The 26,245-nt window shown below is 38.9% G+C and overlaps 1 protein-coding gene across 2 annotated transcripts in view; it reads right to left on the bottom strand.

Moving 5' to 3' along the window:
- Positions 1–3,834: 3,834 nt before the first annotated feature.
- Positions 3,835–26,245, bottom strand: part of oprm1 (opioid receptor, mu 1) — a 49,783-nt gene continuing 27,372 nt past the window's right edge. The window contains exons 2-6 of one of the 2 annotated variants that reach the window (XM_074676208.1): positions 10,118–10,467; positions 7,101–7,276; positions 6,341–6,519; positions 5,944–6,127; positions 3,835–5,841 (exon numbers count right to left, since the gene is read on the bottom strand). In XM_074676208.1, the coding sequence (XP_074532309.1) occupies positions 5,770–5,841; positions 5,944–6,127; positions 6,341–6,519; positions 7,101–7,276; positions 10,118–10,467 (961 nt within the window). In that variant the 3' untranslated portion in view covers positions 3,835–5,769. The remainder of the gene's footprint in view (positions 5,842–5,943; positions 6,128–6,340; positions 6,520–7,100; positions 7,277–10,117; positions 10,468–26,245) is intronic. The other variant, XM_074676209.1, reaches the window with a different exon arrangement.

Raw genomic sequence — 26,245 nt, 5'->3', positions numbered from 1 at the left:
ACTGCTGGGGAGGCTCAGTTCTGGACCCTGTGGAGGTGGAGACTGGCTGGGCTGGAGAGTGGTGGACAAGTGGTGGTCATCTAATTTCTTAAGGACCTTTTTGCACTTTCTATACTCTTTCCTACTTTTGTTTTCTTAAATGCTGCGGTGACTCCTGAATTTCCCCTCTGGGATAAATAAAATATTTTCTATTCTATTCTATTCTATTCTAAAAGCCTCATATATTTACTGCTGGATTGATCCAGGCTGTTTTTCAATATGGAGAGTGTGTATACATTTATAGAGAACATTGAAACGCAACATGGGGACCTTGTTAGAGGATGGCTTTTACTGAAGAGTAGTTTGTGTGACGTGCTCCTTTAAAGGTTTCATTACTCATAATTGAATCAGGACTCCCCAGCAAGGTCAAGCTGTTGCAGGGAAGAACATCACTTATTATAAAGCCTTAAGGGGTCACTCACTGATCCCTGTGTGTACAGATGCATTAATGTTTCTTTATATTCATTTATGAGACTAGAGATCCTTTTACTCCGTGTTTTGCTCTCCTGGTAGTTGCGTCTTAATCTTCCCTCGGGGAGCTGCTTCTGGGGTAAAATAATAGCCACAGGGGTGTGATAATCAAACTTTGATGGACCATCTTTTAGTGAGCCCACCGAGGAACTGCAATGCACAGCACTAGCAGGAGAAGAGGGTAATGAAATCAGGTGGATGGATGGCCATACTGCCTGGCTGGATGGATCCCCCCCACCTCACCCCCAAAGCCAGAGAGTGATAGCCTTGTAAAAATTGGAGTCAGCATTATTTCTGTGATTTAAACCAAGTGCCTAAGATGGAGCACATTACTGAGCAGCAGGCGTCAGAGGTGGATAGAGAGAAGTAGTAAAATCAAACAGCACCCTGCAGGGTTGTTTTAGCAATGGCTAGATGGTCGATGGACAGAAGTGAGACGGCTTGTTGGTCATCTGTCGCTTCATCGGTTTGTTTGTGGCAGCTTTACAGGACTCAGGGGTCTGTCCCGCTAATTTACTTGCTGATACAGTAGCTCAGCTAACTGGAGACATTTTTCTGGCTTGTTTCCATCATGTCTCTTGAAGAGCCCTCCAGTCTCTGTCGTCCCCAGGACACCCCAGATCCTCTCACAGGCATCCTCATCTCGCTCTCCAATGTGCTGTGAACCACGCAAGAGAAAATCTCAAGGCTTTCTTGGTCAGAGGTTGAGAGCTAGTTATTCCTTTTTGTCCAGGTGTGAAATTGCCTGAAGAAACTGCTGCTCTATGACAGCACTGAGTGGCTTTGGTATCAAGGCATGGAGGACTCAAATTGGATTTGGCACGGCTCTGAATATACAGTCTCATTCCATTTCCTGCCCATTCTGCTGAGGTTTTTTAAAAGAAGTCTTTGTGTTTCCTTTGGAAAGAAGCGCTTATTTTCTCCTTATGTTATATGCAAGATTCGGTCAAGAGCCCGTTTACTGAAGGCTTTGGTTATGAGCTGAGTAAAACCACCAGAGACTGTGACCTTTTGTTTTTTTCCCATGAGCCTTTGAAGCAGAAAAGCAATGTACAGCATAAAGAAGACTAGCATGAGCTCCTTAGATATACATGAATCACATCTTTAATACCATGCTACTGATATCACAACAGAGGATTGAGGCCAAATTGTGTATATGAAAAATGTAGATGTCAGGACCAGAGACATGATTTTATGAGTATAAAGTCATATCTTTATAAGAAAGTAAGTAGAAAGTAAGGAGAAATAAATTGTGATCTTATGAGAACAAGATCGTAAGTTAATGAGAAAGAAGTCTTAATAACAGGCTATGGTGAATATCTGTCCAATAAACTGGGGTGCTGGGAAAATTGTATCCGCTCAGGGCATAAAACAATGACTGTTCGGTGTGTTGGCATTGTAGGACAACAAAAGAAAATCCTGCACCACAGTGGAGCTGAGCTAAAAGCCACACACACACACACACACACACACACACACACACACACACACACACACACACACACACACACACACAAACACACACACACACACACACACACAAAAAGTCACACGCAACGAAAAACACAAAAACATTCTTTTCAATTAAGACATTAGTGGTAAAAACAATGTGTTCTGTTGTATTCATTTTACTTTGCTTCACAAGACAAAGGTCATTTAACTTTGGTTTGGTTGATTAATTTACCACACAGATGAGGGCAGATTGACAACATCACAGCAGAGTGAGAGCTCTGTCTCTGCTGAAGGAGGTCATGTTTTCACCATCTGCTGTTAATTGCTGTGACAGGGAAAATCATGCTGCCAACTCCTATAAGGTAATGCCTGGCTCTTGGACAGCTCCGTACATGACAGGGAGGACTTGAGAACACGCCCACTCAATATGGAGCCTGCTGCTGATGTTTTTTTTTTGTTTTTTTTTTTCTTACACAGTCACCAGGGAAAGCTCCTTGTGCTCTGCACACTTGCATGTAAATGCACCCTTGAACATGTTTAACATTCTGCGTTATCACAGATTGTTGAGGTTAATGCAGTTCACGACTTGTGAGGTTCATTTGCATTTTACAGGAAACACAAGATGATAATGTTTGAGATTTGTTCAAGGTGTTCTGTGAAAAACATGATGATATATATACCAGTGACCAGCAAACAAGACCATGGGAAATTGGTTCTTTTCATCTTAGAAAAGGAAGCTTTTTAATCTCACAATAATGAGACGGATGGATTTGTTGGAAAACACAGCTTTTAATCTTCAAAGGTGGAACAAAAAAAAAGAATTTGATCTTTTTTACCAAAAATATTGAAATTGACTTGTCATTGCAGGGAAACCAGCACTGTAATCATGAGGTTCTGAAAAGAAAAAACAAAATATTTATTACGTGACAGCACTGGAAGATGCAGGAAAAGAAGTATCTCCATTCAACTGCATGTCCTTGTCAAAAGCCTTCAAAGGTGTCAGTAGGTTTTTAATGGCTTCTTTTTTTCCAGAGATTCTTTGTAATCACAGCAAGAAGAGGAGTGCTCTTACCATTTTAGAGCTTAACCCAAAGTAGAGTCTGGACATTAAAGTATGTGAATCTTCCATATGTCCTTTAACAACATTCTATTAATATGAGGTAAAGTAGGACTTTCTCATTCTTCTTTACACCCTGGCATGCACAGAGTTGAAAAATCACAACATGATGTCAAGGTGTATGCTTCATCGCTCCCTGGTGCTTATACTCACCTGGATTTTCCAGGAAATGATCAAGAAATTTTACAGAGTACACAAGCATGCATAATTTGATCAAATATTTACACATTAAGCTGTGGTAGATTCAAATCCTAGTTTTATGTATGCTCTGAAAGGGCTTTTTTTATGGCCAAATTATGACAGAAGGATTTTTAAATGAACATGTGAAGATTTGCTTTACCATTTGAATCCACAGAAAAACACACTATGGGTTGATGCAGTAATTTATTTGAAATACTGCTATCCCTATGTCACATTAATATGTTTTACATCACATCAATCATGAAGTTGTGAATCACAGCCATTGAGACACTAAAGATTGATGGAGAGATATTCTGCTTCCCTGACAACTGCTGGATTGAAGTCATGTCTACACAGATGCATGTGCTGAAATGATAGTCCTTCTCTCCCCATATTTCATTTTCATTGTCTTCTATCTGTATTCTTCATCTTGGAGTGTACAGAGATGAAAAGCTTTTGTGTTTTAAGCCTTACATGTGAGCTGTGCTTGAAGTAGGGGAAAAAAGCCAGACAATAATAGAAGACATTCTTTATTCAGATGCAAGAAAAAGGCATTTATTGAGATTTAGAATTTCACTGTATTCCACTGACAACGCACTGATTAACATAAAATTATATCTGTTATGTCACAGAGTTGTCTGTACAGTATAAATGATGCTCATTACAACAAGTGCCATTACACGTAGGCCATGATTGAGTCTCTCAAACATCAGATGTTTAAAAGGAAGTTTGATGGGGCTGCACATTACATCACACGTTTTATATAACTGGTTTTTACTAAGAGTGTGATCTGAGCAGTTCACCAAGCTTCAGACACTAAAAAAATAAGCCCTAACTGTTTTTCTGCTGACTCTCTGCGCCATAATGCTTTGTTTTGCTCATGATGTGATTTCTATGATAAAACATTGATGTTGTACATTTAAGACACTTGATGCCCAGCTAAAGTGAGTTTTCGGTCTGGGATCATTTGCTCCCATTTTTTTTTCTTTTTCTTCTACTTCTTCTGTGTTTTTTTTTTACTTACTTTCAAAGCAAAAGAAAAGTTGTCTGAATGTATTACAGTATGACAGGTTTTCTGTAGAGCAACAGTGGTTTGTGCAAGTTTTAAGTCAAAGCCTGGGCTGTGCCACCCAGTCCAAACAAATCCTGGATACGTCCCTGCATAACCGTGAAACCTATTCTACAGTCTTTAAAGTAAACTATTTTTTAACTCACAATCTAAGATTTTTTTATGTGGGTTTAATGTGGCCAAAAGTTGCATTTCAAAAACACAATGATCCCCTCCTATCACCCAAAACTCTTACCTGGCAAATGTTTTGTTTATAAAAGAGCATCACAATACTTACAAATATTTTACATGAGTAATTAAAACAATCATAATCATCTTTACACATCCTTAAAAAATACTGACAGTACACAGAATATCAAGTAGAGCTACTGTAAAGGCAACTGGCAAGTATAGTACACAGCACAACACGTAAGCACAAGCATGTCTAAAGATTACAGCAGATGTACAATCCTGCTTGGCTCACTTGTTGAAATCCTCAGAGAAACGACTTTGTTTAAACTCCTGGTGTAATGGCTGTAATACGTGATGGTTAATCATACACACGCTTCACCATATGTTCACACTATAAGCCTCGATAGCAGTGGGCTGTGCAAACACACTCATGCATCATCTCTGCTGGTTTATGGGATCCACAGTTCAGCCCAATAATCCAGCTGATTTTTTTTCTTCTTGTACATTCAGAAACGTGTCATATACAGCAGAAAGAACAAACAGTGCTTGACTGTACGTCTGCCCAATGAGAAAGTCTTTTTTAGTGATTCAAAAACAAGTGAAAAAGGAGGAAATGAAGACAGAAAGAGCAATGTGACCGCAGTTTGAGTCCTTCATCTTTGAGTGTCCTTGAAGAGGTGCAAACAAGTCCAGAACATAGCAATAAAAGTGGCAGATGAGAAGATAATGTGAAAACTGAAAATGTAAGAAAAGTAAATCTACTTTTCAAACTTGATAATTAGCAATGACAAATACGAGGACAGACAGATTCGATCAATGAGCCAGCTTTGTACAGAGCAGAGGAAAAATGTGAATTATGTAAGTCTCTTTTTAAATCTGTTTTTACACCTGCCTTTGTTTATGTTTGGTAAGGTCATAACATTTGGGAGTTTTATTCCACAGTGGAGTGCAACAACTTCCTCAGTCATGAGGTCATGAAATTATATTATTTATTATAGACGTCTGTTTAGCTCAGCTTGACACATTTCCAAATTTGTTTAAGTAAGAGCCTTGCACTGCCGTGCACTAAGACTGGCTGCCAGACCAACTCCCCACACATATCCTCACTACTCTGTGCTGCTGTGTATCAGTCTGCTCCTGGGTGGTGTGTGTGTGTGTTTGGTTTGTTGTCGATTTGTCAGAGCCCTGTGGTGACCTGCGTGATCTCGGAGTTGAGATCGTCGTTGGCAACACGAGTGTCCATCGACGACCCCTCCAAGGCTAGTCATACCTACAGAGACGAGTGAAGAACAGAGAGAGGATGTTGCCATGGCTGTATCGTGTCATACATGTTTAAGCTTACCTGCCAAGAGAGATTAGAGAAGGTTTACTTTAGGTAAATAAAAAACAAGATGAGTTCTTTCCAGTGTTTGAAATGTGATATTCATACAGGGATAAAGTCTACCTGTTGATTGGACCTCTCCCCTGTGTTGGCACTGTTGTGTTCACGCTGGGGCAGCTTGCGGCTCGTGACCCCGGTCCGGGATGAGTTCTGCATCTCTAACACTGAGGGACTAGGTGTGCAGAACTCACGGAAGCAACGCTTGAAGTTCTCGTCCAGGTATCCATAAAGGACAGGGTTAAGACTACTGCAAGGAGAGCAAAACAACACCAAAGGTAACTCAGCATCTCCCTGTGAGCCACATTCCTACACTGTGAACAGTTAAAAATGCTCACATCTTAGTTAGAGCGACCAAATGTGTGTTTTATCATTTACCAACTTTAACAAATTGTGCCCACAAAAAATACAAAAAAACATTTCCAAGAAAGACTTTTAACCACTAACTCTGCCTCCTCTGTACCTGTTTGTGTAGCCTAGTGCGATGCAGAAGTGCCAGGTGATGGTCTGCAGCGTGGAGCTGGGGATATTGATCAGAGCTGTGATGATCACAAAGATGTGGATTGGCGTCCAGCAGACAATAAAGACGGCAACAACCACCAGGACCATGCGGGTGATCCGACGCAGGTTTCTGTCCTTCTCCTGTGAGTGATAGAGGGTAGTAAAGAGGTAGTTTAGTATTTTTTGGATGTAAAGGGGACGCAAAGAGAAAAGAGGGAGAAGTAGGAGAGGAAGGGTGGCTGGTTGGGTGATGAAAGAGGTGAGCTGGGAGGATAAAAGAGGTTGGAAAGGTGCAGTGGTGGATGGAGAGGTGTGAGCAGAATCACATTCATTTCATTTCCTGCTCTGTATTTCCTTTCGATGAATCCTCATTTGTACATTTAGGTTTGCACTCACTACATTTTCTCAAAAACTGACTGTGAAATCATTTTGTTTGAGCCATTTCACCGTCTTCTAAAATTAATTAAAACCTAGCCTCAAGCTTATGGTGATTTCCCTTATTGGGTGAAAGCTCTGGAGGCTTTCTAGTTTGCTTGATTATCCTAAAAGAATCAATGATTTTAATTAGTCATTAAGTCAGAGCCTCATGTTAGTCAATCAGATTTTAAAACCCACTTAATGGTCAGTCGTGCTTTTATTCTAAAATTTCATTTCCAACTTTTAAGGACACATAAAATGATTGCATTCATTTAGCAAATAATTTAAGAAAGATTTTCCAGGACCTGGGAGCCCGAAAGCATGCGCACACTCTTGAGCCGCAGGATCATGAGGCCGTAGCAAACGGTGATGATGAGGACGGGCATGATGAAGGCAAAGATGAACACACAGATCTTCAGCAGCGTGTCCCAGTACCAGGAGGGGTGGGGGAAAATCAGCTTGCAGTCAATAATGTTGGAGGCTGTGCATGGTGAGGAAAGACATCGTTACATTCATGATCAGCGAGGCTGTCACAGAGAGTTATTTTTATCTGCTCTACAACACTTTGGCGTCAGGCAAGGTCAATCTGGTACTCACATGTGTATCTAACAAAGAGATATACTTTGCTCATATTTTGTGACCTAACAGAAGGAAATCAATTAATGACACAAACAAGAGAGGCTGGAAGTAGAAAATGTTTGCAATGTAACTACAAATAACTGAGCATTTAAACAGTTTTATATTGGGCTAAGTTATTAAATGTTGGGTTGTTTTTCTTTTTGTGTTTGATAAAAAACATTATATCATTAAGTCTTGAAAAAGATAAATGAATTGGATTCTTCATTAGATATCAGAAAATTACAGATTTTTATTTCAGAGACCATTTAATTTTGCATCATCACCTGGCTTTTTTTTTACTGATCTTCTCACTTAAAGATGCCTCATTCTGATTGGTGGAAAGCCCTTGACAAACCCCTGACGACAGTTATGTATATTCACTTATGTCATGTCAAACCGAGCCAGTGTGGATCTGGAGGATCTATATCCTCATGAATCATCCCTTACTTGTTCAATATAAGTCATTTGTACCCAGCACTGAGAATTCGACGGCAGGTTGCAGCAGCTCCGAGTGACTTTCCCCCAATCTATTTAACCATTCTATTTCTATTCTTTTTTTCTCCTCTCTTTTGTTCACAGACGTGCGTGTTTCTGTCTGATCTGTTTGCACTACCTCAGTGTTTGGGACGTGGTATTACTGCTTGAGTTGAATCAGTGTTTTGGACCTTAAACTAGTTTGGAGTGGTAACTTCAGAGCTTATGAAGAGGCAGCCACCAAGCGAAGAAAGCAGGCAGGAAAGTTTGAGGAAATATCAAGAGGGTCAAGAAGCTTAAACCAACTGTAACGTCTGCCTCACTGTACATACACCCCAAATTCATATTAATCTTTATATTTTAGGTATTTATCTTGTTTATTATTAACATTGTTTCTACAGTGTTTTATACAACTTTTATTTTTTTAATCTTATTTGTTAAATTTAGCCTTTTGTTTTGTACTTATTGCGAACACTTTTCTGTCCTCTCCTTCTTGACTGTAAACGTGGTAACAGTCGACAACATTATGTCCAGGTTTCAAACACTTTATATGGACTGAAAGAGTTACAGTTAATGAATGAACGAGATAGCAACGAGATAGCGTGCTATGATCAGGGGTAAGCACAAGAGATGTTCAATAGCATCCCAGGAAAATAGGAAAATCCAAACTCAAACGAATGTGGTAACTTAGTTATTTATCATACTCAGGTTATAACAGTAAACACTAAAATCAGTTGTGTGTGTGGCAGTAAAGGAAGTATCAGAGCAGTTTATAATGAGAAAAACCAAAACAGTTCAGTAACTGTCCATGAAACAAAAAATATCTGAAAGATATTCAAAATTCTGATAATCGGATTTAAAACCACATGCACCTTTTTTTTCTTATTTAAATAGCCGCATGAGCCTTTTTGTTAAAAATCTATTGCTTCTCGATTTGAAATTAATAACAGTAAGTACAATCTTATCTTGTTTAATGTCTTCACAAATTGCTTCAGCACTAATATTTTTTTTATTATTGTCTTTTTTTTTTTTTCATGAAAGTAAATACCAAACGTGGCTGACACCTTACTTGGATTTTAACAACTGTTAAAGTCTCACCCCTCTGCTCTTGTTTTCTCTTAATGGACAAAACACTTCAGCTGTGAAGATAAGTGTCTTTAGTTGGTCTTGGCTGACTTTTGCTCACTCTCTTTGGGACGGTTCGATCTGAAGGTGTTGCATTGGGAGACTAAAAGGCAACCGTACATGTGTGAAGAGTGTTTCAAATGAAATTAACAGCTTGTTCACTGTTTGATTATCAAACAACTCAAGCTAAATCTACACCAGTGCATGTTTATATCAGGCAGTCTCACTAATAAAGGTAAACTTTACACTTCATTAAGCTTTTATGGAGCTTTTCATACCAAACTCAGCACATTGCACCTCAGCTATTTCTGGTGCCTTTTTTCCCTCCATTACTTCTGCAATTACACAAAGACGCCCTGACAGAGAAACCTGAGTTGAAAGCTCTTTTGATGCACATATTGGCTTTAGTGACCGAGCAGCCATGGAGCATTAAATCAGCTTTTTGTGCAGTTGTACAGAAAAACCTGAGATGTCTCTTTTTAATAGAGTCTGCTGGAGAACAGAAGCGCATTTTCAGCTGAAATCTAGAGAATGAACTGAATGTGTCTTTTGGCATCAAGTTCATTCCTTATTTTCTCTCTGGGGGGAAAAGAAGACGTACTCATTTCCTGCATCCAAATGTTTCAGTGTATTTGAAAAGGAGCCAATATTTACAGAAGCCGCCATAGAAGATTATCTGATATGTTTAATAAATCCTTACATATTTTATGTTCAGAGTTCTTTGTGTGAATATCTAACACACTCCCTCCATGCATAATAAGAGTTGAATGATACAGCACCCAAGCTCTGATTAGATTTAATAATTCATCGTCTCTCAAAGCATGAGCAGTTTTCAGGTACAAAACAGTCTGATGCTTTTGGCGCTCTTTATCAATGCTTTCTGCTTTTTTATCCCCCTACTCTCTATCAGCCCTCACGTAGATCTAGGTATATGCTGCAAGCATTAAAGGTATCAGATCATCCATTTTCGTCCACTTATCCACTCTGAGCACCTCCAGAGCTGACCCCCCTGGGCACTGCAGACTAGTCATGAGTATCAGAGCGTGTCTAATGTGAAGTGAAAGCAGCAGTTTTGAAACAACAGTGTAACAGTGTCAGCGCTTACAAGTGGCAGCAGTGGAGGCCATGAACATAACGGGCAGCCCGATGGCGGAGGACAGAATCCAGTTGCAGACGTTGACGATCTTGGCGTTGCGTGGCGTCCTAAAGTCCAGAGCTTTGACCGGGTGGCACACAGCGATGTATCGGTCTATGCTCATGGTGGTGAGCGTGAAGATGGAGGTGAACATGTTGTAGTAGTCGATGGACATTGCCATCTTACACAGTATGTCTCCGAACGGCCAGGTGCCCATCAGGTAGTTGACACTCTGGAATGGTAGCGTGCTGGTGACTAAGGTGTCGGCCAGAGCCAGGTTGAAGATGTAGATGTTGGTGGCAGTCTTCATTTTAGTGTATCTGTAAGGAAAGCAGGATTGTATTATAAAACATTGGACTACAAGGCAAATGTTTTTACAGGAAGTGACAAAAAGAAAACACAAGGCTGCATCACTTGTGTTGTTTTCATTTCGTTTCAGTTTTTGTGTACTTGTAATAGGTGTCCTTGTTGTTTTGCATCTATTTGAAGGGGTTTTTAGTAGAGGTAGACCGATTTATCGGCCGGCCGATATATCGGTCGATATTTGGACATTTGTCTCTATCGGCCATCGGCTGTATTTTCTTTTAAAAAGTTGATTTTGATCCGTTGTATAAAATGACGCAATTTTTGATCAGGCACAGAAAAGATGAGCACCTCAAACTTGTGGAACCACTTGGATACATTATATACTTTTGTTCAAATTATATTAATAAGTTTAAATTTCTTTTTTGACATTTTAAGAAGAGTGTGAATGTTTACTACTGCTTGTTACATTGTGTGTTTACTCAGACAAAATATTTCATTGTTTTTAAAGCTGAATAAAAGTTCAGAGGACTGGACACGACTTGTTGTAATAGATTTCTTTTAGTTGCTCAGAAATTGCTACGTTTCACAAAAATGTGATAAATATATATTTATTTAACAATCGGCCTGAATATCAAATTGGAAAAATCGGCTATGCATGTCGGCATCGGCTGCCCAAATTTGGAAAGCATCGGCATCAGCATCGGCCCCCAAAAAACCCATATCGGTCGACCTCTAGTTTTTAGCCCTCTTGCATCTTTTTGAAGACATGGCTGAGTTGTGTGTCCTTTTGCAGCCTTTTCATTTGAAGCACTTATAAGGTTGTCTTAGCTGAGGTGGCCCCTTGCCACTCAGTATGCTCTGATTCCAACACACTCCCAATAATTGTTTCATCTTCTGCTTTCCATCAATCCCTGAGGCCTTCCTGCTAGTGATGGGTTGTACTGTGCCGACGCTTCATAGTGAGTGTTGTTACCCTTCTGCTTATTTTGATGCAGCTTGTGTGACAGAGAAAGTTTTATCTGTACCCTGCAAAAAAGTTTCCTTCAAAGCAGGAGAAGTTATTTCTACAAGAAGGAATAAACTAAACCCCAGCACAGTAGAAAATATTTAGTTTCTAAACAGAGTTAACTAAAATCCTTAAATTGTACATCCTCTGTTTCCTCCATGTTTAGAAACACATTTAATACCCCTTTCCTGTTCAAACACTGCAACAGTTTAAAAACCATTTTTTATTCTGAATTATTCAAACTAAAATTATGAATTGATCAACACTGAAAAGTAATAATAGATTCCTTTTTGTTTTCAGGTTTCTTGTTATATGAATAAATGCATAAACAGCACATGAAATGCATTTATTAAAATCCTTTCTTTTTTTTCACTTGGCAGTCATGCTATGGCTACACAGTAGTCAGACAGTCTCCACATTACACACAAACTAACATTGCCTTTCACATATATCTTTGACCAGCAGGGGGTTTGTGTGCACATGAAGCCTTAAGAAGTGAACATGTTTGTGAACTTTCTGGCAAATTTGGTCTGCAAAGGCATTAAAAACACACTTTGAGGTTACAGAATCATTATCTAGATACACTTTCAGAAAGCCTTTAAATTAAACTCGAAAGAACATTCCTTGTGTCCTTTTTGAATCCCCCCGTTCATTCACACATGGCGCCTTCCCTTTGCACACCTCTTCTTGAAGCCAATGGCAAGGTTCTTGCTCTGTTTGACAGTTCCTGGTTTTGAAGGTGGAGACCAAGTATGGCAACTGAAGTCAGGTGAGGAACAAAAACTACTTTTCGCAGGTTTAGTGATAAAATAACTGATTTAACTGTGGTAGCAGGCTCATGTAGCTTCAACACAGGCCTCCCATTCAGCTTGGTGTTAAAATGAAAGAGGCTGTGTACCCTCATTTCACTGCGGGGTATGGACTGGCCTCATGACACACTGTTAAGTCTCTTTAATTGACACTGTTGGGATCCTTTTTGTCCACTTGTAACCTTTTTGAAAGTCTTTAAAGCCAGTTCTAAGTCTTTTATCAGACATTTGATCTTGATGTAGATTCTTTTGCATCTTGTTGTGGTACATTTCTGTCTCATACAAATTTTTATCTGTAGCCCAGTTTTTGTGTCAGCTCAAAACCCCAGATATCTAATCATACTATGTTAATTCATCAGGAGAAACCCACAAGACTCCAGTTTCACCTGGTTCACTGCTCTACAAATACCCCTGGGTACACTTTGTCCTTTTTTAATCACATAATAAAAGTGAAAGTTAATTATTTTGCCTTTTGGCTCCTATCCATGAACTAGAATAAAGATACAGTCTTTCTAGTCAACAGGAAACAAGCTGCACTACAAAATCATTCAAGTTTGTTTTTTATGTTTCTGCACAGAGAATTACTCCCACATTAAACTCTTGACTTTTGGCACTAGGTGAAGATTGGAAATGCACAGGCAAAAGTTCCCTCTACAGTGGCTGTAGCTGAATGAGCTGGACACTGTGATGTGGGATGTTTTTTAGATGATAAAGGCCCTCTGAAGGGACGACTGCTTCATTTTGTGAAGGCCAAATTCCTTTTTACATTCTAAATGGGATGCTCTGATATCTCATTTCAAAACCCACAGACACAAGAGCCCATAGTGCAAGACCTGACACTGAAGTTCAGTGCTCTATAAATAAATAATTGTAATATTGTTTGTTGAGTTTTGTGTTCTTTTATCCTTTCTGGGAATGATCTACAGTGACTAAATTTCAATTTATTCAAACAAAAATGTGTATTCTGAAAAATGAACATGTTTTTGAAATGTGAGAGGAAGCTGGAATACCTGGGGAGAACCCACACAAACATGAGGAGAATATGCAAATGCCACACAGAAAGGCCCACCTCATGCTAACTAGTGACCTTCTTGCTGTGAAGCAAGTGAAGCTGAGGGTCGACCAAAGGATGACTCCTCTTATAATGCAGTATATTGACCACAACAAAGAGACAAGGAAATGAGAGGAAATAAATCGTTATTTGGGTTCAAGGAGAAGAGAGTGGTCATAGAGGAGAGGACAGATGAAGAGAAGAGAAGAGAAGAGAAGAGAAGAGAAGAGAAGAGAAGAGAAGAGAAGAGAAGAGAAGAGAAGAGAAGAGAAGAGAAGAGAAGAGAAGAGAAGAGAAGAGAAGAGAAGAGAAGAGGCATGGATCCATTAGGACAGAGAACAGACGAGTGAGATGGCGTGGTTGTTTAGAGCACTTGTCATTGAAGATGTATACTTTGTTTACCATCTTCCATGAGGCGTGGGTGAAGCTGGATCACATCAGTGAAATCTGAAATGATTTGCACAGACTGTAAACTGCAGATCAAAGATACAAAGTAAGAAACAACCACTATCCAGTCTTTGCTGGTTTCCATGTGAAAAAATAGAATAACATTATGAGACGTGTGTAATTTCTGATTTGAATGGAGTTAAAGTTCAGCCCCAGCCTCAAGAAAACACCTGCATCTGATGAGACAGAGTGAAGGATGACATTTTAATCTTGCTGCTTTCAGTTTGATAATTGTAAATGTCAGATTCCTGCTTCTGGGTCCAAAGTAAGGTCAATGACAAATATGAGGAATATTTGTTTTAGAGCTGTATTTCCAGTTATTGCAAACACATTCGGGCTAGCTTAACTTAGCATAACTGTGCAGGGAGCATCTCCACCAAAGTACACTTGTTTTTAAGTCAACCACAAAGAGATCAGCTAATTTTCCCCAGATGGTGACGGTTTCTACAACCAAGAACCTTTAAAGCTATTAAAACAACCCTATTATATCCAGCTTCTTTCAAAAAATACATGGGTGGCATACAGTGGCGAACCGTGGCCCCAGCCACTGGGCCTTCAGTAGGACCATGGGACCACACGTGGCAATAAACAATCAAACAAAGAAATAAAAACAATAGCCAGAATAATGTGACATGGAAGTTTAGTATATTAATAGTTTTGTGGGATTACAAATTGAACACTGAACACTGAACACTGCAACACCTAATACAACTTCAAACAATTAAAAAAATTAGATATAAAATTGAAAAAAACAAAAAAACAAAATGGAATTTCAAGTAATCCAGTAACCACACAGTCCTCTCCATTACTTTCCGCCATTTCTCTTCACGTTCTACCAACTAGATCTTCTCTTTTCTCTTCACTCACTCACAGCTACAGTTCGGCGCTTATCCATTAAAGTGATACTCCGGGATGGAACAAGTTGGGTCCTATCACAAGGTTTAGGGCAGAAATTACCCCTACAGCAGTGTTTTTGTGCAGCAGAAGCCCAGAGCGCACACACCAAACACCCCCTCCCTGCTCCTCTGCCGGTTTCCTCTGCACTCAGACGGGGCCATATTTTACTTGACCAAGAACACAAATAAACGGACTCCCACCGAAAAAATCTGATATCGGTCTGCATTCACGCTTTATTTAGAGAATTTTCTACTTACTTTCACACAGAAACACCGCTAAATAAGGCTCTAGTTCTCATCGTGTCCCTTTGTCCTGGCAGACTACCTGCGTTTGTTTATATCTGGCACACAGCGCGCGGACTGATACACTAAGCGGCGAGCGCCTCGTAGCCAGCTGTGGCTCTGCATGATTTCATTGAGTAAAATAAATTAATAAAAACAAAATAAAACAAAATGAGGAAATAGAATAATTACTTAGGAGTACAAAAATTCTTTCAATATTTTTTATTAGGCCTTCACCGAATACCTTGAAGGCCCAGAGGGTTCCCCTCTAGTAGCATAGATGAAAAGTGTTTGGATTTGTTTCTTAGGTTTGATCAGATTCCAGGCAATAAAAAGATAATCCGAGAGTTACTGGCGTAGAAAAAAAATCTTAGAACAGCAAATTTTCATTTCTGCTCCTGATTATGGGCACACAAGTGACTTAACAGACGATAAGATCCAGCTCAATTACCCTAACACTTTTCCTTTATTTAATTCCTGAGGCTTTAACAGATGATACCGCTGCCACACTTCTCTATGTAAAGCCCACTGAAACATGTCTCTGCAGTTATGTTATTGAATTAATTGTAAAACATTAAGTGACAAAGATGTATTACACCCTCTGCCCTCACTTTATTAAACCCCCAGCTGTCATTTTACTTGCCTCATAATTTACTTTTGCTTTGTTACAGTGCTCTCTCAATAATCCCAAATCCTCTTAGCTAGAGATGACAGTTAGCTCATTAAATTCTGATTAACTCCAACACTGACAGCTTATTGTGTTTGTTGTTTCAGGCTTTATTTGCACAGGGACTGGTGAGGCACCTGGAGATAGAGTGGAAAGCCATCACTGTACGCTGAATAGAGTGGTGGAGCTGAAGGTAATGACATCCCTTTATTGTCTTTGTGACTGTTGTTAACATGGCTGCAGATGATAGCTTGTGGTTCTCCTGTGTGCGGTGTGTCTCCAGCTCAAGGATTATGTAGATCCTGCTGAACGTTAAGGTGAATGGGCTCATCCAGTCTGAATTAACTCAATGAAGTGTTTTATTAATGAGTTTTCAGCTTTAATTTTTTCTTTGCCCTTGAGCTCTAAGCACAGGGATAACACATTATTTACTCAAGCCCAAAAGGTGGCAGCCTTGCAGGGCATAGGTCAATCAAAATCTTGAGAAACATTTATTTGCCCCATCAAAGACATGTTTTAAAGGTTCAACAAGCCCAAGATTGGAGTCAACAAGACTCCATTTTTTTCTGTTTGTTGCCTCTTTCTGTGGTTTGCCTCAAGGTACTGTCTTTAGCCCTATGGAGGGATTATCAGTCTACATCATCCTAAAGATGCGCACACATCTTGACTGCAGAAGCAGCATTTAGCTCCATTCATTCAGACAAGTTACCCTTTTTGAAACAGTAAATTCAACCTGTTGGAAGCATCAAAATGTACGGTTGTTCCAAGGACAGCTGTCAAAAACAACACTACACAATAGAGGCAACTTCTGTCAAGTTTCGACAGTTACAGCGCAACCGGTGTTTCGGCGTTAATAGCGACCATGCTAACTGGTGACTTTCAGCCAGTGGCAGCTGTGATCAACGGCCGAGAGTCACCAGTTAACAGGGTCACACTTTACACTGATACACCAGCGACGTCTGCGTGTGTAATTTAATGTGTATTCTTTACCCAACCTCAGTTAACCAGGTTTGACTGCAAACAAGCAATAATAACTGCTGATACTCAAAATACAGATTTGACTTTGCTTTTTTAATGAAAAAGTTGGTTTGGGGCTGAGGTTCAGACCAAACATGGACTCAGTATGGACAGTAAATAATGAGTGAACCTATTAATTATGATTAACAGAAACAGATTTTATGACCAAAGTAAAATTAGGAAATATTATGAAATGATGTTTACATCCTGGTATGTCACAGTCTGACAAGTGTCCACAGATAATGCAGCCATGAGCATCGAGTGAGAGTTTTGTTTCCTCTCTGGGTACATGCTGGGTTTCTCTGCTAAAAACGTCCGTCCACCTAATATCTGTCCACTTGCTGATCTCTTCTGTCCAATCACTGCTATTTCACAAACCTGGGAGCATTTTACCGTCCGTCAAAGTGATGACTTTAAGTTGAAAAATGTGGTTTTTTTGGTGGTTAATTCTTCCACATTGGTTGACAAACCATTATACTCTGCAGTGCTTTTGCACCCAAGTTGCGCGCGCATCTGCCGTTGTTGATAAACAAATAATCCCTCTATAGTATATATTACTTTCTATGGACCTTCTTCCCATAGACCAGTACTTCTCAAGTGTTGTGGGGGCTTTCAGTATTAGTGTCTTTATTCATGCTTTATTCCCTATTCAAGTACAGCACTACATTAAAAAGGTGGATGACTGACAGCTTTCAGCAGATAAAATACTTGTTAGAATTCAGCATAGTATCAGACAATGACTGAAAAAGTTGCCAAGCTTTGAAAAGATCTGTGAGAAATCTTTTCAGAATATTTGATCGGGCAGTTTTTGACAAAACTATTAAATCTAAGATATTTTTGCTCAGCAATACTGCAAAGATAAAATTTGATGTCTTTATTTTTTAACCTTCAACAGATTATCTTTCATGCTGCTTTATCTCCCATGCTTGAGCACAACTAGTCCCTTTTTACTTAGCTCAGTGAGTCTTCCTTTGACCGTCTTACATTTAGCTAGAGTGCAAGAATATCTTTTGGATTTGCTTCTAGATATGAAATAAAAGTGCATAATAAGGATAAATTAAGGTTAAATTAAACTTAAACATTTTCTCTTAATGATTGTGTAACTACACCATAAATGAAAACATGAGCCGCCAAGATCTCCCCTATAATTGACAGGAAAAGAAAGTGACAGTGCACTGCAGGAACCAGGCAGAAGTAACTGTCCGGAAAAAGTAAATCTTTATTATGCTGTCTGTGCATAAACAACACCAGACAGCAGAAATGGTTCAGTCTGCCTCTAAACAACCCTGACTTGGTCTTTATGTGGACCACTGAAGCACCGAGGCGGCAGACAGCCAGCAATAATGGAGCTTAGAATCAACCAAAACAGTCCTTTCAGTGAAATCATTTATAATTTATAGACCTCCATCAACACGTTAGCTCTGGTTCCCACCTGACAGAGGGGGACACTTTCTCATTCAGCCTGTCTCTCTTCTGTCTCTTTCGCTCTAAATGACAGAGAAAATCACAAGATAAATATGTTCAATTATCCTTGACACTATTCTGAAGAGAAACGTGCATTTAGAACTAACAAACCAGCAGCAAAGACAGACAGAAACCATCATCTGGTCTATTTTTCTATAGCGCATCATTTAAAGACCCAGATCACTGAACACATTTGCAAAGGCTCAGTCTTATAACCTTGATGATGTGCTATTTCAAAAACCTGTGATAAACAGGCCCGCACTGAGCCAATAAAGATTGGTTATTTTCATAGAAGCAAATTTAACAGTGACTAATTTGATCATTTCAGAAAAGTGATATAATTTTTTCAGTTTGACTCATAATCTAACTCATCTTAGGTAACTTGAGCTGTATAACAAATCATTAAAATTAAAATAGCAATAACCTCTAGCTACACTATCTAATGAGCTCCATCTGTTGAAGCTGTAATGAGAAGCACCGAACAGCTATCTAAAATGGTTATTCATTTTTTAAATTACTTTCTGTCTTCTATTTCTTGCCCTTGTAATTTAAAAAAGAAGGAAAATTGAGAGTTTGACTTTAGAAAGTTTGAAAAAATAATAATTTGAAAAAAGGAATAATATGACCGGGAAAGGAACAAAAGATTGATATTTCATTGCCCTGACTTGTATTTAACAGGTATCAGGCACCAAATATCAATATTGTAGGTGATAGTCTCTTTCATTTCAACATTCAGTGTAGAAGCAGAGGTCTTCAATATATAACTCCAGACTAACAGATTGCATGTGGTACAAAACACTCAAAAGAGACCCCAGTGACTGTTCTTTAAGGTCTTAATACACCAAAGGAGGTTTTAAAAAGGCTTTGTAGCATTTTCCAAGGCATGTGAAACAAGACACGGAGATGGATGGAGATGATTCTTTCAAAACCAATAATTCAACATATTCTGGGCTACTTGGGAAGAAGTTAAGAATGGATTAAGAGTGAATAATTGAAACAGAACAACGTACCATCAGTGTTTGTGAAGAGTTTTCAATCTGTATTGATACATTAAAATTAGGGTTGTGACTTTAACGTGTTAATTAGATTAGTTAATTACACCGCACATTAACGCGTTATAAAAATCAATGCAAGATTAACTCATTGGCTGACAGCCATTTTCAGAGCATCTTGAATGATCTTTTAAGACCCAAATAATCTTGTTTTCTCTGACCATGTAAACACCAAAGTTACTCAAGAAGAGTGGACTCTCTTCTTTTATGTCTCTCTTCCTGTTTTTGGTCCAAAAAATAGAAATATCAAACTTTTTTGATCGTGTTCATCTCGAGCGCTCCATCCTTTGATCCTCACGATGATCTCCGTCGCCTTTTCTCACGATGGCGCCGCTCTTTCTCTCTGAACTACTGTGACACATCTTTGTGTCAGCGTGAGCTGCCTGAACTTTCCTGACTTGCAGCGTCTCTCTGTGTCTCTGTCATCTCACATTTCTCCTCATATCCATGCTGAGCTCTCATCCAAAGAGCGCACCACCCACAGTAGTTTACGAGCAGGATTTTGATTGACAAGCTCCACCAGACCCCACCTCCCTCCGCTGAAAAAGATAATTTACTTCTATAGACGCAGTAAACAGTAATCCAATGTCAATGGCAGGGAACACGGACATTTTAATTAATATTGACCAGCTGAAAAAAAAAGGATTTACAAATCTTCTCTTTTTCGTGAATTCATTTGATTAGTCATGCACTATAATTTTGTAATGTCCTACAGTTCAGATTCTTTATGTGGGGACCTTCAGCAGATATAAGATTAAAATGTGATTAATCAGATCAATTAATAACAAATCCTGTAAACCAGGGATGTCCAACTCGTGCCATGGAGGGCCAAGAGGCTGCAGGTTTTCTTTCCAACCAAGAACTCCACCAGCTGATTCCACTGATTAGCCCCTGCTCTCTGCTTGAAGGTGAGGTACTCAATGGAATCAGCTGGTGGAGTTCTTGGTTGGAAAGAAAACCTGCAGCCTCTTGGCCCTCCATGGCACAAGTTGGACATCCCTGCTGTAAACAATTTGATTATTTTTTAATCTCCTGACAGCACTATTTACCACATAATGGCTGATGAATGTAATTGAAAGTAGTGTCCACAATAAAAAAAAAAAAAATCTTCAAACCAAAATAAACAGGATTTTGTGGTTTAAACTTGTGTGTGAGAATATGCAATGATTTAGTCTTCTACCAAAATCTGTTTAGCTTGAAAAGTGTTGCTTCTGATGTTGAATATTGATGTGATTAAAATGTGATTAATTACGATAAATTAATTACAAATGGCATAATTAATTCAATTAATTTTTTTAATCAAGTCCCACCACTAATTAAAATATTTATCACTTAAGCTTTCTGTGGTTAAAAAACAGTCCATAAAACTGTCAATTTAAGTTGCACGTGCTTTCCAGAAAACTAGGCAAAAGGAGTCTAACCCCAGCTGTTCAGTAACAAAAGATAAACGCTTAAAAAACTATTCACAGCATCTGAGTGTTTTTTCTTTTGTGTTGGACGATGATTGACATGAAAACATGTGGGACAAGTAAAAAGCAGGGGATAAAGCACTACACGTCTCCTCAGCATGAATAAAGTAAGCAACGTGGAGCCACTCACATGGGCCTGAATGGTAATTAGTTGATAACTGTCTGTTCGCACATGTGGGGATCGTGCTTCACCATGGCAACAACCGTGACTGTGATGTGGGGGTGATTGTATTAGTGATGAAGATGATAAAAATGACTTTGTTTTTTGTACCAGTGGTCACTTCATGACATCAAAGCACAGATAGCAAACTTTGCAAGGAAATACATTTCTATAAGTGGGGCTTTAATCGCAAGAGAAGACCAAAACATTTAGAGTCGCATTTAATGAGTTGAAACTAGATTTTTTTTTTTTCTGTGCAATTAATGACTACAAACAAGAAACTACTTGTGTATGTGTTGTTTTTGATTTTGATTAAATCTATGGCATAGTAACATCCAATTGAGTGAGAAAAAACATTCAAAGCTTTTATTTTTTTGGCAGATTTGAGAGTCAGAAAAACACAACTGTTAATAAACATGAATGTGATGAGGGTTATTTTTAGATTGGACTGAATCCTTTCCTTTTCTTCTGTAAATTAAGCTTCTGTTAACATTTCCTCTGGATTCCTCTTGCAAGGGGGCAGCAGTTTAAAGATGTTGAGAGGCGGACAGATTAAAAGAGATCAATAACTTGGCAGGACATTTTGATGTCATCCCTTTCAGCTCCAGTCTGAGCTCTGTCTATCTTCAGAGCAAGCCTTTGGTGAGTCAACAGTCTAGTCCACATGCTTCCTCAAACGTCAAGCTGAAACCTACGCACTTGTATTCAACAGTTTGGAATGGGAGCCGATAAATTTTTTTGGTGCCTTTTGTTACACAGAGAGCTAAACATAATTCATCATCACCCGGCCAAGCTGGCCAGTGTGTGTGTGTAACCTTGTGATTCATGGGCTGCTGCTGGGTGCTGATAAACCATTAAGTCGTGGCTGCAAAAACAGAGGCTGCTCATGTGAACAGACATCTGTATGCCTCTGGCTCCCACCAATAACACTGTCCATGCACGCTGTGTGGAGCATGATGGATGAGGGTGCACGGTGTGTGACTGTGGGTGTCTGTCTGGCTGCTGGGCATGTTTCTGTAGAGAGTGGTGTCAGGAAGTAGAAATTTGTTTTTGCCTTTGGTGAATGAAAATGAAGCATATTTTTCTCCCACAAACTCTTAATAATAACATATGTACACCATCAAGATGTGGGAAGTGTAGCTGTATTTGTACACAAGCCAGTCTTGGAAATTAATTCCACTGATCTGAAAGCCTGACAAATTTAAGGCGCTCCTTCACATTTATGTCTTATAAAAATCCAATAATGCCATAAAAAAGTACTTTTTGTTTATTTGCATCATTAACCCCTATTATGAAGAAAGCCAAGACTGTGTAGGTATTGTAAAATCTCAGGGCTGTAGCGCTTGTGGTAAAAATAAGCACACACTAAGACAGAGAAGCCAATATATCCTACAAATTGAAGCTTGTTAAAATGGAGCTCTTAATTTCCCATTTAAGTCTTTAACCATAGATCTTTTTAAGAGTCCCTGAGCTTCCTCCTTTCATATCTTCATAATGTTGCTGCAGGAAGTCAGCTGCTGACCCCAACAGCTATCAGTCCTAACATTTTTATTATCATTATTGTTAAAATGCAAAAGTATAGAATAGCTCAACTCCAAATGCTCTGAGTGATATCATCTTTCCTATAATCTGTACTATTATAAAGGCATTTACCAAATATAGGCTTTAAGTGCTGTACATTAGGTTCAGTTTACTGTCATCCATTTGCTGTCCCTGCAAACAATACAAATCCTTCTATCATCAATAATGGCACTGTAATTACAGGTCTGTGTAAGCTGTTCTTTCTATCTATCCCTCTCTTTCTGCACCTCTTTTTATCCCTTTTTCTAAGCCCAGCATTCGCAGTGGAAGTCTGACTCTGCTCGAGGTTTCTGCCTGTTGGAAAGAAGTTTTTTCACCTCACTGTAACTTGCTTAAAGCTCCTAAGTGCCCCTATCGTGGTGGATTAGCCAAGATAAGATCGAATCTCTTCTTACCTTGATGTTTAGTCTCAACGCTGACTTCTGTAGACACTACACAATGAAAAAATGCTGAAAAATGTCACAAAAGTAAAACAAAAAAAAGTCTTATGTCTTCCAACAACACTTGAAATTTTGAATTTCAAGGTTGTGCCCTATAAAGAACCACATCAACAATCCTATCATACACACCATCTTAGAAAAACTCATGTGAGACACTACAATCAGTTCAAAGAGCTCCATGATGAAGCGATTTGATAGGTTAGTAGGCAGAGTTTTTGATAAACAGTTCTCTTACCCTGAACAGAACCCATTTTAGAGAAGGTTGCGTGTTCAGCATCAGCCACAGCGGCAATCTCTCTATGGAAGCCTTGAGATGATGCTTGTTGTGAATTAGCATTATACCAAAATGGATGGATGAAGGAACAGAAGATCAGAAGATCATGAAATGGATTATGTGAACCGTTCTATCCCTAGTATAGTGTGAAGTGGATGGATTTTAGTGGAACTAAAAAATAGAGAAGATGCATAAAAATATGATTTAAAAAAATGTTTTCTTTTGATCGGAGATGGTGACTAAATGATTCCTCTTTCTGTTTTCATGAAGGCGGATACTCTGTTCCTTATTGCTATTAATATGTTTGCAAACCATATTTCCCATGTGGTACTCTGAATTGAAGCAAGACCCAATTATTTTCCTTTTTTTTACCACTCTCCTGGAAATCATTCAGTAAATGGAAGTCATTAGACAAGCCCCAACGGGAATACAATGGAAGAGAAACAGATCCCAGTGCAGTCTTAAATGTTGGTAAAAAGACCCACACACAATGTCTTCAGCCTTGACAGACTGATCGACATCCGGCACTTACTCTGACATGGGTAAAAAGGCTTTTAGAGATGTTTTGAATTTAATGAGATGAATCACACTTAACCTGCCTAAGGTGAGCTCAAGGAAAAATGGAAATGGCAAACACTTGAACAGAAATGACTGAAGGGGAAAGTGTATATCAAAGAAGGAATCGAGCAATCATACTTGATAAAATAAAACGACCTCTGAATCAAGTGGTACATAGATTTCTGAAGGGTTTGCCTGAACACCCATTGTTGCTGCTTCTCTGCAGCATTAGTGCTTTAAAGCTGAGACCAGCTTGATACGTAAGATTAACCTGTAGATAATCCTGAGCAAAACGAGAGAGAAGAAAAGAAAACATTGGTGAAGTGAGTTTAAAAAAAAACAAAAGGGAATGGGGGCAAAACAACACTATAAGGCCATGGATGAAATACTTGCAGTCAGAAAGGATCTAAGCTAAATCTTCTTTTGCTAAGTCTCTTTTGTGTTCAACATGCTGACACGATGGAAGAAAGTGAAACTCCAAGTGGCAAACCCTTTTTAAAGCTTATAGCAAATAAATGTTTATATCTCCTGGCCCCTCACTTTGTTCTCTTGACTGTGCACTCAGCTTATTTATACTCCCTTGTTTTATCTCTGTACCCTTAAAGATGGTCTGGCAACAATAAAAAGTCATTTGCACAAGTTTCAGATAGCCGTAAGGTCGAAGAGAAGTCTAAAAAGTCACAGTTTGTTCAGTCAGAGAGGTCCACCCTGAAAGTTCCTGACTATGACAACTGAGGCGGGACTCGTGGGAGTATGTTTGGTCCAGTTTCCCTGAAATTAAATGTGAAGTCCATGCAGAAATTAAGCGAATGTATCAAGAGTTCACTAAAGGCTGGCTCAAAAGCCAGTTAAAAGTCCAACAACTAAACATGCTTACAGCCTGAGACACAGGGCAACTTTACCTTCCAATACTACAACTGTATTAGATTCATTTATTTATTTATACTACATAACAAATCTCTTGGAAACAATAAGGCCAAGTGATTTGCATTAGTTTGCAGGACAAAGGTACCAGTGGAGTTGTCAGACAGTTTTACGGGTTCTGTTGCTATATCACTTCTTCAAACCTGTTTTTATAGACTTGTTTTCATACGTCTTCTCATTGTCATGTCCTCAATGTGCTTTCATATATAACCTCATTTCTTAATATTCCTCTGATCACTTTTCTCAGTTTTTATTGCTATCATTTCATGTAATTATCTTTCCACCTTTCATTGCTTTGCTTTGATTCATTGTCGTTATTTGTTTCATGCCTTACATCTATTGCTTTGTTGATGCTTATATCCACTTTATTGTCCTTATGTCTCGTTCATTTATTTTTTAGTTATTTAGTTCTTCCATTGTTCTTAGAGCTTAACTGCTTCTATCTCCTCTGTGTTGCTACCATTCATTTTCCACTAGAACAATGTACATTGTAATCTATCAGTGCCCTGCACAGTGGAGTCGATCTTTTCCCATTCTTGTCAATATCCAGCTCTGCAATGGATCTCCGCTCTTCCTAAGCACTGTGTGTGTCACTGCTCCACTCTGATAAAGATGCCCAAGTCTATTTACAACAACATCCAGTATGTTTCAAGCTGAACACAGATGAACCTTGACAGGAACTCGGTCAAACAGCATGTAACATCTGCTCAATTTTAAAGTACAACACCATTAAAAAACTTCTAACTGCTAACATACTGATTGACCTCAGATAAGTTTAACGACTTGGCAGACACATATCCATGGCCTATGCCAACCACAAAACAACTTTCATTTTTTGTCTTTGTCTGAGTGTAACAGCACAACAAAGCAGAACATATTTATTAACATTAAATATGTTTAGGGCTAATCCCACGTCTACCCTCCAGCCCTTGTTTTACCCTTTTGCCCTTGATCCTCATAAAGAGGTATCCCAGTTCTCCATAAGGTTAAAGGGAGGGCTACACAGCCTCTGAAATGCAGACAAACTGGGACCTCACTTAAAACCAAGGGGTATAATACATTTCTCAATACAATGTACTGCATTTCATGAATATTAAGACAGAATGATTAGAAAACTGACAGGCTGCAAACGCTGTAATGTTCGCTTGCTAGAGGTTTCCCAGTCCGATATTGATATCAGATATCGGTCCAATATCAGCAAAAAAATACGTATCAGTATCATATCGGAATGCATCCCAAATCTCCGATATAAACACTCCGGTATAAGCAGTTTCTGTTACCCATTGGTTAACAATAAATGGGTTAGTTTTTCCTCATACCTACTGTTGCTGATTACTGTTCTTTGTTCGAATAATATCAATTAATCAAGCATTTTCTAACATGACAGACATACTACAAAATAAGTAATAAAGGTATGCATGTTTAATGCTGATATCGTATCGGATTAATATTGGTATCGGCCAATACTCAATGCCGCAGTATCGGTATCGTATCGGAAGTGAAAATGTAATACCGGGACATCCCTATCGCTTACATCAGCGCAGCCCATTTGCTATGAATTTGTCGCCCTAGTCTGTCATCGGCCATTATCACTTTGTAAAAATATGTTGGATTTGAAAGAGTGTAAACAGTTGTTATTCCTACAATCCATATGGAAAAGAAATATTAAAACCTTGGAAGCAGAGGGCCAAGGGG

The sequence above is a fragment of the Halichoeres trimaculatus genome, unplaced genomic scaffold (assembly GCF_033239565.1).
Source record: "Halichoeres trimaculatus isolate MK-OKI-2021-1 unplaced genomic scaffold, fHalTri1.1 fHalTri1_scaffold_8, whole genome shotgun sequence".
In the NCBI taxonomy this organism is placed as follows: Eukaryota; Metazoa; Chordata; class Actinopteri; order Labriformes; family Labridae; genus Halichoeres; species Halichoeres trimaculatus.
The sequence above is the reverse complement of the archived record's forward strand: the minus strand, read 5'-3'. Positions and strand labels throughout refer to the sequence as shown.